Below are 12,158 nucleotides of genomic sequence, written 5' to 3' on the forward strand. Positions count from 1 at the left end.
TCCCATGCTAGACAACACCTTGCCCTAGCTGTACCCCCACACCCCACAGACCTGGACAGATCTATTTCTCTAAGGAACTTGTACCCTCTGCAAGAGATGACTCTTGCACTGACCAGAAGAGCCCTTAGACTGAGTCTAGAACAGTAGGTCTCATGGGGGGTGATTTTGTTCCCCAAGGGACATTTAGCAATGTCTAGAGGCATATTTGGTTGTCATAACTGGGAGAGGATATTACTGGCATTTAATGGGTAGAAGCCAGGGATGCAGATAAACATTCTACAATGCATAGGACAGCTCTCAGAGAACAAAAAACATCTGGCCCAAAATGTTAATAGTGCCTAGTTTGAGGAACTCTGGACTAGAAGACAAGTAAGCTTTTGGGTTATAGTTATTCAGCTGGGCCTAACCCTCCCACCCCCCAAGGACATCTAATAAGGCTTGTGGTTACATAATAATGGGGGAGGGGTGGCAGCATACATTTTCCATGGAAAACTCCAGCTTCTTACCTTGAACTTTCTTCAGGGCACCCACTCTCATTACCTGAGGACATTCTCAAGCCCCTAGTGGAGAACCCCACCTGTCCATGTAAAAGGCCTAGACTTCCTGTACAGAACAAAATGGAGAGGGAAAAGCCTACCTGCTTGACCCCTTGCCCAAGTCTTTAACCATTCCAGCCTCCACACAGACGAGTTCTTGTTCCCATCCATCTACCTCACCTCCCACCTTACCAAGCACCACCAAAGGAAGATAAGAAGCCCAGGGCTGTGTGGGAATTGAATACATGAGGCCACAGTCAGATGGCCAAGGAAGAAAGGGTCTCAGTCAGCACCACATTTCCCTTTTGTTGACCAGGTAGGGGAGGTTAGTTGACAGGGGAGCTTCAGAAGCAGCACACCACTGCAGAAAAGGGACACCCCAAGTCTTGCAGCTACGAAATCAGAAATGCTAAACACCCCTGCCTGTTGGTTATACTTAGAGTTCTAAAGCTTCCCTCCATGCCTTAGGCATACCAAAAAGATGCAATTTCACAGAAGAGAGAATAAAGGCCTAGTTAGGTAAAGGACCTTAGCCAGAGAAGGTATGAGGGAAGTGGGATCAGCGCTCAGGTTCCATTCTTCCAATCCCACCACCATCTGCTAGTGTTCTTACCTCTAGCTCATTCAGCCTCTGGATTCGGGGGGTAAACCTAAAGTTGTCCACTTCCACAGCAAAGGGTGGCTGCCAGTCCTGAGAGGATAGAGAAGGGAAAGGAACTTGGGTTACCTCAGCATACTGTAAGACCAGAGAGCACCAGAAGCAGCACAGAACCCCATTCATGCCTTCCCAGATCTCTAGCCACCACAGGCTCTGTAGCCTGGCAAACACCCAACCTACCCATCCCCATCTCCCCCTAGAACTCACAACAGGGCCTAGCAGCCCCTCAAGTCCACATGCATATGCGCTGGGAAACTTCTCCTGAGTCCCTCCCAACAGTACAGTGCCAGGATTTCAAGAAATAGTGAGATGGGGCCCCAAACAGTTGACCCCAAACCCTCTCCACACCCACATTAACCCCTGTCCCGTAGGCATATGCTGTAGGACACATAGTCTAGGAGTACTGGAAAGCACACAGGATCTGGGGTCAAAAGACCTGGGTTCATGTACTAGCTCTATGACTTATAAGATATGGGATTTTACCTTTATAAATCTATTTTTCATTCGTAAGAAGAGAATATGAACTCTAGCCCTGGCTCCCTCATGAGACCAATATGGGAAATAAACTGGCTTTTAAATGAAAATGTTATTCGAAGGAGTCATCATTAAGAGTTCACATTTAAGGCTGATCCCACCATCCAATATACAAGCAGGGTAGCTCAGCTCCAATTCTGGCAGGATTTAAAGGTCTGGGCCTTTAATATCCATTCTCTCAGTTTAAAGGGCCTGAGATAGACACTGTAGGGCATGCGTCCTCAAATTACAGCCCGAGGCCACATGCAGGTGTTTTTGCCCGTTAGCTTTTCACTTCAAAATAAGATATGTGCAGTGTGCATAGGAATTTGTTCATAGTTTTTTTTTAAACTATAGTCCGGCCCTCCAACAGTCTGAGGGACAGTGAACTGGCCCCCTGTTTAAAAAGTTTGAGGACCCCTGCTGTAGGGAAAAGCAAGGAACAGGGAACAAGAATCTGTATCACTCACCTGGTCTGGAAGGCTTCCAGTGGGTCCTCTCTCATATACCTGCCTAGTACAGGAAGAGGCAGGGAAGGACGCCCTAGGGGTAAGTGCTGGGATGCCCAACTGACTGTGGTAGCAAAGAATGGGAGGATTTGGGGAGGGAAGTCAGAGAAAGATAATGAAAGTAGAGGAGACTCTACCCTGCCAAGTTGGAAATTGTTCTATCCTGCCTAAAAGGTAGCTGTGAAGACTCTCCTCCCAACACCCCCCCCCAACCTCCCACACAGCCCTCTTCTCCCCAGAGCCCTGGCTCCTGTTGGGGTGGCAAAAAGAACCTAGAGTAACCTAGACCAATGCTCTAGGGGAAAGTGAAGCCCAGAGAAGAAATGTGATTTCTCCAAAATTACATGCTAACGGTCGGGCCAAGACTAGAACCCATGTCTTCTGACCTCCAGACCAAGGTTCTTTGCACTACACCAAGGCTACCAGTGTTCATACACACATGCATACATATGGAAGAGGGGGAGGGGTACAAAGAGAGAAAAAAACATTGACCTCTACTGTAGGCACACATTTAGAAAAGGGGCCAGAGGACTCATACTTGCATGCACACATACTGCCCCACCCCACTGCACCAGCCAAAGCAGGTAGCAAACATCCGGGGCTCCGTAAGCAGGGTTTAAAAAAAAAAAGTGGGCCAAAATGTTACAGCTCAAGCCCAGACAAGCTCCCCATGTCCTCTTGCCTCCTATCAGAATAGGGCGCTCGCCCCAGCACAGACGGCCCAGGTAGAAAGGTACTCAAACCGAAAACCAGGTACCCTTCTTTCGTGCTGAATCAAGTTCTAGACAAGAATCAGTGCAAATTCAAGCACCTGAAGGAAATGGCAGAACTGGAATCCTAGAGCAGGAGCTGTGCATGCAACAGATAGCTGGGGAAGGTCCAGCAAACTAGCTGCCTTTATTCCCATACTACCGTGTGCCAGATGCTTGGTGTGTTGGCATTATTAAAATGTGGTTGGCTACCTGATGATCAAGGCAAGATTCAAGCTTCCCTGTGTCCACTCCAGAGTACCAACACTCTCCTCCCACCCATCTTTCCCAAGAGTAGCAGTCACCTGCCCAGAAATTCAGACCCCAAACCACCCTGCCTCAGGCAAACCAATTCCCAGGTACCCACCCATACACAGGTTTCCACCCTGGGCCCAAGCATCACTTGGGTGAGTACTTCAAACTACAACCAGAAGAACAGCTGCCTAAAGGTGGCCTAGAAGCAGCCTTAGAGGAGGAAAAAACAAAACAAAACCCAAGAGCCAGGTCTCTTGTATTGGAGGGAAGCACACTGTGGGGTAGAGAAAAGAAATATAACAAAGGACAGCCCCCTGCTGGCCACACACACACACACCCACCCACCCACCCACCTGGGGACACATCACTCTTCCCTTTCCTGGTCCCCCAAAGCAGGGTAACACTTACCCAAGGCCAGCCTGCCCAGATAAGTCCAAGATAGAAAAAAGGAAATTCAGGCTTCAACTACACCCTATGTGAGATATGCCTCTTTCCCACAGGCTTGCCTGACCACTTTCAGGGAGTGCCTAATTGAGGCTGCCCAAGACTCCTGTCTCTCCCTTATGCTAGCCTTCCTGACCTCTCACTACCTACTGCCACTCCCTCACCATGGACAAGGATACCTCAGAGATCTGTGGCCAGGCTCCAACAAGGAAGAAATTAGATTACCCAACACCTCCCATAGGATCCATCTGAAACCAGCCTAGATCTGTGGCTGAGTACCAGAAAGCATCAAGTTGGATAAGGAGGCCTATGGTGCCCTCCTCAGGTGGGAAATGAAGCTTCCTATCCCGTTTCAGCCAGGAGACACCCACCCAAAAATACCCTGTTCCAGCCAAGCTCAATTCCTGCCCTTGTAATTCCAAATGATCACCGAACAACATATATCATCATTTCTCCTCCATGCCGGTAAGGCAACAGCCTGTCCCAGCCCTTGGGAAACTGCTGGCCTGAAGCCAAGCCTAGAAGGAAAGATATGGCCTTTGTTACTGACCTGTGAGAATCAAGTGTTCCAAAAGGGACAGAATTCCATAGCTCCATTGTGTTTATGGGGACCCAAGAATGGCCTATCCTCTGGGACCTCCTACATCCTAGGCTAGAACAGAGTAGAAATCTTTTGCAAACTCACACTCTACCACCAAGCTGACTGGTCCAAGCCTCTTTATAGGAAGTCAAGTCTGGGAGGTGAAGTCCAGGAAAAGACCCAGGAAAACGGGACAATTCTCTGAAATCACCTCAGGGGAGACAGATAGAACATTTCCTGTGAGACTGATTTCCTGACTGGTCCCCTAGGCCAGGATATTATCATAGATGAATTGGCCTGTCAGAGTATGAGCAAACATGAGTCAACCCACATAGGGGCAAGCCAATGACCACATCAAACATCTTCACAGTCACAATAATTACCACTTATCTAGTGCCTCCTACAAACAGACACAACCAGGTTTACTCCAATCCTCTAAATGACCATTCCTGGGACCCATTTCACAGGCTCAGAGAGCTTACGTTTACTTGCTCAAGGTCACACAGCTGCTAAGCTTCAAAGCAGAGTTTTGAACTCAGGTCTGCCTCTCTTTAGAACTGTAATCTTTCCATTACACCATGCTGCCTGCCTTAAGGGAAGTGATGACAACAGATGGGAGAAAGGCCTTATTCAGTGCAGCCTTAACCTAGATAGATAGATGTGCGGGGTGCCTCTCTGTGTACTCTTTCCAGCCCACTAGTAATCTCTGTTTTGAGCCAGGAGTGTTCTGAAGAGTGGTGGTGGCGGTGGGTCTCTGACCCCAGGTCACTTGTGGGCCTCAGACCATGAGAGGACCCCGGCCCCAGCACCCTTTCCCTGACCCGCGTAGCATCCACAAGGGGCCCAGCCATCCATCTCCGCACACCTCGTACTGCCCTCTGCCCCAGACTTCTCAGCCGGCTACCCTACTTCTTCATCCCTGGCCTCGCCGCCGGCGACCACCAGCCCCAGGCCTTACCGCGGGTGGGCGGATCTTGCAAATGCCCGACTTCTCCGCGATGGGCCTGATTTTCGCGATGTAGCCAAGAGGGTCTCGGAACTCGGCCCAGCTAGGCTCGAACACCGGGCACTCCGGCGGCGGTAAGAAGTCGTCGGACCCCGGCTCCATGGTGGGCCGAGGTCTGAGCCAAGGATCAGGAGGACTTGGGCCGCCCTTAAGGACTCATGGCGCCGCGCTGTTTGAAGCCGAGGCACTGCTCGGGGACTAGGCCCTAAGCCGGGCGGCCGCCGCCCGCCGAGTGACTTAGGGGGGACGTGTGGCTGTCGCACTCTGAGAGTCTCAGGCTGACGCTACTGCTACCGTCTCTTCGTCCTGCTCCCTGCTCCGTTTCTTCCAAACTCTGCTGCTCCCTCTCAACTGCCACAGCCTTCACCACCACAGTCACCTCACAAGCGCCGCGGCCTTCATCGCCGCCGCCGCCATCTTGGTTTGTCAGCGTCTGTCCGCCCCTTCACCACAACAAACCGGATCCTTCCGCGACGTGTCTCTCCGAGCCTCGTACACTTTGCGTCAGGCCAAGCCCTAGAAATACTTCATAACGTGGGTACTGAGATAAATAGTCTGGTATGGGTTCCCTATTTGGAAGTAATTATTCAAAAGTACCACTCTGACTGAGAGAAAATAGTTCTTCCCAGCGGCGGAGGAGCAAGATTGTAATTAGTTTACCGGATCCTTTTCCCGGATGGGCCGACCGTGCACGTTTAAAGGCCAGTGGTGCGCATGCGCGTTATGGAGACAGACCGGAAGAGGAGCTGGCGGCGGTGGGTGGTGGGCCCTAGGTGGCATCCCCTCGCTGACCTCAGCCAGATTGCTAGTCGTGCCCCAGCGTTTTCTGACGCTTCTCCCTCGTCTTTCTTTCTTTTTTTTTTTGAGACAGAGTTTCGCTTTGTTGCCCAGGCTAGAGCGAGTGCAGTGGCGTCAGCCTAGTTCACAGCAACCTCAAACTCCTGGGCTCAAGCAATCCTCCTGCCTCAGCCTCCCAAGTAGCTGGGACTACAGGCATGCGCCACCATGCCTGGCTATTTTTTCTATATATATTAGTTGGCCAATTAATTCCTTTCTATTTACAGTAGAGACGGATCCCGCTCTTGCTCAGGTTGGTTTCGAACGCCTGAGCTCAAACGATCCGCCCGCCTTGGCCTCCCAGAGAGCTAGGATTACAGGCATGAGCCACCGGGCGGGCCTTCCCTCGTCTTTCTTTGTGGGCCGGGGAAGGTGGTTTGGGGTGCCCTGGATCCCTTCTGTTGGCCCACAGGTTAAGGGAGCTACACTAGGCTGGCAGCTCTAGCCCTCAACATGTCTAGGGCTTTGAAAGAAGGAAGGCAGCAGGCTGCTCACTCCCCTGGGATTATGGAGTTTTAGAATCCTGGGTCCCAAATAGATTAAGGAAATATTTATTTCGTCCAACGTTACACGTAGAGGTCTCTCAGAGATGGGGTTTCCATTCTTACCCTCAAAGAGTCATTGGCAGTCAGCATTTTAATGAATGCTTTCAACTGTTCCATATGCACTTTTACTGTGTACACATTTGTGGCGTGTACTTATACAAAATAAGCCTGTGTGCAGTTATATTTTAATTATTGGATGTTTAGCAACAGCATATTTATCCATCGCCTACCAGTGCCTACTGTATAAAACACCTACTGTTTCCTCGTTTGTGAGCCTACCGTGTACTTATAAAACATCTGTGTACATTGATTGTATTTATTGTGTATAGCCCCTATGCATTTGAGTACCTACTACATTACATCTACTATCGTGTGCATGTTCTTTGAGGAATTTATGAATAGGTTCGTTGCAGCTACAGTACTTTGAGTATCATCAAACCACTACTTTATCCACATACATCAGGCATCTACTGCTTTGAAGATCATCTATATCATTCATCAGTTGTGGGCTTATTGCATATAGTTTGAGCACCTACTATGCACATATTTGAGTACTTGTGTAGATGCTGATTAAGTGCTTATTTTGTGTTCTTCCTCCAGACTATGAATTCCTTAAGGGCAGGGACCATGTGGCTTTATATATCCTTAGCACCTGGAATGTTGAGCAGTAAATGAATGTTGAGTGAACAAGAAAATGGTGTCCTTAGTAAGTCTATACTGACTGCAAATAATGTATACTCTTTACAAACATTTCCTGTGTATATTAAGCATCTACTATAAGCTTGAATATGTTTGAGGGGGGTGAGGAGTGTCATTCCTTCATCCAGTTAACTGTTCCTAATCAGATATTGTGCCAATTAAGTACATTCTGCCTATTTCAGGACTGAGCTAAGGAAATCCTAGCTGAGGGAGCATGGTGCACAGGTGGCTCACACCTTGGGGTGAGACAGGCATGCTTTCCTGTCCCACCAGCTTTATCATGTCCTAGTTATGTAACCTTGGACAAGTCCCAACATCTGAAACTGAAATGAAGATAATACCTACCTTGCAGGATTGTTGTATATTTGGCACATAGCAGGCCCTCAGTATCTGGTAACTGTTATTTTTATTTCTGAGAGTCAACAACCAATATGTCAAAACTCATAAAAATCTCCTTTGTGCCAGCCATTGTGCTAGTGCTTTCTTATTTTTTATCACTTGAATCCTTATATTACCTTGAATGTTTGGGATCTTTATCCCCACTTGGCTAGTGAGGAAACTTGTCCCAAGTAAATACAAATAGTAAGTGACATCTCCTTTCTAGTTTTCTAGATGTCAGGGGAAACCTCAGCTCCTCCCCACCAGAAACACAGGTGAATGATCCAACTGAACAACCATCTGGACAGGAAACAGAAAGCTAGGAAAAGTGATGCAAATCATAATAATATCACTAGCGTCTCATGGATAAGCATCTAATAATCTCTCTTTCATACCAATTATTTCCCTTAATCTTTTTTTTTTTTACAGCGTCTCACTCTGTTGCCCAGGTTAGATTGCCTTGGCATCAGCCTAGCTCACAGCAACCTCAAACTTAACTCCTGGGCTCAAGAGATCCCCCTGCCTCAGCCTCCCTAGTAGCTGGGACTACAGGCATGTGCCACCATACCCAGCTAATTTTTTCTATATTTTTAGTTGGCCAATTATTTTCTATTTTTAGTAGAGACGGGGTCTCGCTCTTGCTCAGGCTGGTTTTGAACTCCTGACCTTGAGGGATCTGCCCACCTCGGCCTCCCAGAGTGCTAGGATTACAGGCGTGAGCCACGCACCCAGCCCAATTTCCCTTAATCTTTGTAACATCTACATCTTGGGAAAGATGTAGGTCAGTTTACCCTTTCTGTAGATGAGGAACCAAGTTCCAGAAAGATTAAACAACTTGCCCAATGTTACACAGGAAGTTGCTGACCTCTGGTCAAATGACCTTCCTGTCACTTTCCCTCACCAGGAATAGAACTGGGCAGAAGGGTGAGGAGAATGAGGAAGGTGGGAGAATATGCCAAATCCTAGGCTGAAGAAAGTTTGGTCTTTCCATCTGGAAGCAAGTAGGTGAAAGGCAAAGAGCATGAATCAGGGGTTAGGAGACCAGGTTTTGGTCTCAGCTCTGCCCAGGCTTCCTACAGCCTTTTGTGAGGTCTTGAGCCCACACACACCTCTGCCCTGGAAGATCAAAGGGAAATTGTATAGTCTTTGAAGCGAGTGAGATAGAATTTATTCATTCACAAATACTTATTAAATTCCTACTATGCACCAGGAAATTTGCTGGGCACTGGGAATATAATGATAATCAAGACAGACTTGGTTTCTGCTTTCCTGGAGTTGACATTCATCCACTGAGATCTGCCAAGTGCCTCGCCTGCCTGAGCCTTGATTTTCTGGTTTATACAATAAGGCTAAATAATCCCTTCCTCACAGTGGTGTTGGGAAGATTAGAGATGATGACTGCCATTCATCAAGGGCCAGGTGCTATGAAGTAGGTATTGTTACCCCTGCCTTACAGATGAGGAGACTGAAGCTCAGGGAAGTATAAACTTACCCAAGTCACATGGCTAGTAAGTGGCTGAGCCAGATCTCAAACCCAGGTCTGTCTGACTGCTGTACAATTCTACCTGTAAAAGTCTCAGATAGTGCTCTTAACACAGTAAGGTGTTTAGGAAATGGGTTCCTTTCCCAAGCCTTGGGTCTTGCTGGGGACCCACCAGAGTCTGAACATTGCAGGCTTAAGAATTGGGAAGCATAAAGGAGCTCACTCTGGACTGGGGGCTGGCTTAGCCTCATCCACCCAGCCTCATCCACCCGGCATGAAGTCGGTGCAGAGCAATAATTGGAAGCCTTGTCTGGGCTCAAAACCACACTCATCCCGTCCATGTTTCATGGATGAACTGGATGAGAGTGACTCCATGCCTCACTTTTTTGATTTGTAAAATAGGGTCTCTTCCAGTTCTAAAGTAGGTATTAGCTGTCAGTTCCAACTCCTAAATAACTCTGGCATCCATCCCCTTTTCTCGAGCCATCTTCTATTCCACTTGTAAGCCTTTTGCTGTCACTAGCCTGGACTATTAAAACAGCCTCCTCAAGATATCTGTGTAAGCTCATGGTTTATTAGATAGACAGTTAGCAAAATGTAGATGTACAGTATGTGTTTATACATATACATAACAGTAAAATGATATATTCAAAATAAATTATGATAGTATTGGATTATAACTCAATGGTTAAAATAGAAATCCATGATTCTAGATTGATATAAATAAATAAAACGAGGGTAAAGGGAAACTTCTTTAAAGTGGAATACTAAATAATAAGTATAGAAGGAATGATGGAGTTAGAAAATCATCAGTGGATGCTCAAACTTTTTCCAAATAAAAGAGCAAACTCTTAAAATATAGCTACAACATCTAGTGCCCAAATCTTGATTTCTAAATACCATTCTGTACCAAAAAGAACTGGACTCTTTGGGAAAGAAAAATGGTTGACTCCAGGGCCAGGGCGTGAAGCCTGGAGCATCTCGTGGTGCCAGAAAACAAGGAAGTGCTCAAAGAAAGATGGAGATGTGCCACAGGACACAGGAGCCAGCTTGGAGGGCTTCCTAACTAGCCAAATCTGGGGCATTTTGAACATCAAAATAAAGAATGATATTAATGGGTCATATATAACCCATTGAGTAAAGCAGACAACTATCAGTCCATAATGATATAAATAATTAGATAAATGTAGAAGGGAAAGTGCAACCTTATAGTGGGAAGCCAACCAATACACATCAAAAGATTGATGGCATTTGAAAATCACCATTTGGCAACCTTGGCCATAATTGTTTCAGGCAAGAATCATCAGTGATCATTGAAACTGATGGGTGAAAGTTTGAGGAGTAACAGAATCTCAATGCATCTCTCCACAAGATAATTCGTCACAAAGAGGAAAATAAAGTGGAGATACTAGATAGCCTAATGTGTCACCTGGTCTTTAGCTACTGCTGAGGCCAGGGTGAGAAAACCTGCTAGAAACAGAGAACAGGGATCAGACAAGGAGACCTGCCTATCTCCACACTTCAGCGTGTGCCCTGCCCACCGCCCAAGCTACTAGCCCTCATTCTTTTCTGGCTGTGCCACTGACATTGCATTCTCTCACACCTCCAGGCCTTTGAATGTGCTGCTTCCTCTAACAAATGCCTTTCTTTACCGGGCTAATTCCTACACACCCTTCAAGATGCCACTAATGGGGCAGTTCCAGAAAAATCTTCCCTGACCCCACTCGCCCACCCCAAGTTGGATTTCCCCTACTCTGTGCTCCCACACACCCAGGGCTTCCTTCTGGGCCTGTGATTATTATATCGTCTTCACATTATCCCCACCAAGCTGTCCATTCCTGAAAGTCTTGTCCTGTACCGTCCAGTATGGTAGCCACTACCCATTTGTGGCTATTTAATTTTATTTTTTTAAGACAGAGTCTTCCTCTGTTGTCCTGGGTAGAGTGCAGTGGCATCATTGTAGTCATCATAGCTCACAGCAACCTCAAACTCCTGGGCTTAAATGATCCTCTTGCCTCAGCCTCCCAAGTAGCTGGGACGACAGGTGCATGCCACCATACCCGGCTGTTTTCTATTTTTAGTAGAGACGGGGTCTTGCTCAGGCTGGTCTTGAACTCCTGAGCTCAAGTGATCTTCCTGCCTCAGCCTCCAAGAGTGCTAGGATTATAGGCATGAGCTACCATGCCAGGCCTTAAAATTTAAATTGAATGAGATTAAAAATGCAAACTGGGTGCAGTGGTACATGCCTGTAGTCCCAGCTACTCGGGAGACTGAGGCAGTAAGATTACTTCAGCCCAGGAGCTTGAGGACAGCCTGGGCAACATAGCAAGATCCTCCATCTCTAATAATAATAAATAAAAAGCAGTTCCTCAGTTGCACTAGCCACATTTCAAGTGCTCAATAGCCACATGTGGCTAGTGGTTACCATATTGAACAGTGCAGATATAGGACATTTCCATCATCACAGACAGACCTACTAGACAGCACTAGTCTAGAACAAAGGACTCTGTGAGATTCTAGGACCTTTGTACTTTGCTGTGTTGTCTCTCCCCATTTGCATCCTCAAAGAGATTGGCAGTAGCACCTTTGATGTAAGAACAGTCAGTGGGGCTGGCACGGTGGCTCAAGCCTGTAATCCTAGCTCTCTGGGAGGCTGAGGCAAGAGGATAGCTGGAGGTCAGGGGTTCAACACCAGCCTGAGAATAGTGAGACCCTGTCTATACTGAATAAAAAAACAAAACAAAAATAAAAAAAATACACAAAGCAACAAAACGCAGCTGGGCATTGTGGCGCGCACCTGTAGTTCCAGCTACCAGGGAGGGTGAGGCAGAAGGATTGCTCACAGCCCAGGAGTTGGAGCTTGCAGGGAGCTACAATCACATCATTGCACTCTATCCAGGGACACTGAGTGACACTCTGTCTCAAAAAAAAAAAAAAAAAAAAAAAAAAAAAAAAAAAAAGCAGTC

General features: G+C 47.2%; 1 protein-coding gene across 8 annotated transcripts in view; it reads right to left on the reverse strand.

Annotated features, from left to right (window-relative positions):
- The window catches only part of KDM5C (lysine demethylase 5C), a 49,134-nt gene extending 43,229 nt beyond the window's left edge, over positions 1 to 5,905 (reverse strand). For 3 of the 8 annotated variants that reach the window (XM_075999800.1, XM_075999801.1, XM_012746621.3), the window contains exons 1-2: positions 5,203 to 5,902; positions 1,150 to 1,227 (exon numbers count right to left, since the gene is read on the reverse strand). In XM_075999800.1, coding sequence (XP_075855915.1) covers positions 1,150 to 1,227; positions 5,203 to 5,352 — 228 coding nt within the window. In that variant the 5' untranslated portion in view covers positions 5,353 to 5,902. Of the gene's footprint in view, positions 1 to 1,149; positions 1,228 to 5,202 lie in introns of all 8 variants that reach the window. The other 5 variants (XM_012746622.3, XM_012746625.3, XM_012746620.3 and 2 more) reach the window with 3 other exon arrangements.
- Between the last annotated feature and the right edge of the window lie 6,253 nt (positions 5,906 to 12,158).

Source organism: Microcebus murinus, unplaced genomic scaffold (assembly GCF_040939455.1).
Source record: "Microcebus murinus isolate Inina unplaced genomic scaffold, M.murinus_Inina_mat1.0 scaf008_hap2_Mmur4.0, whole genome shotgun sequence".
Lineage (NCBI taxonomy): Eukaryota > Metazoa > Chordata > Mammalia > Primates > Cheirogaleidae > Microcebus > Microcebus murinus.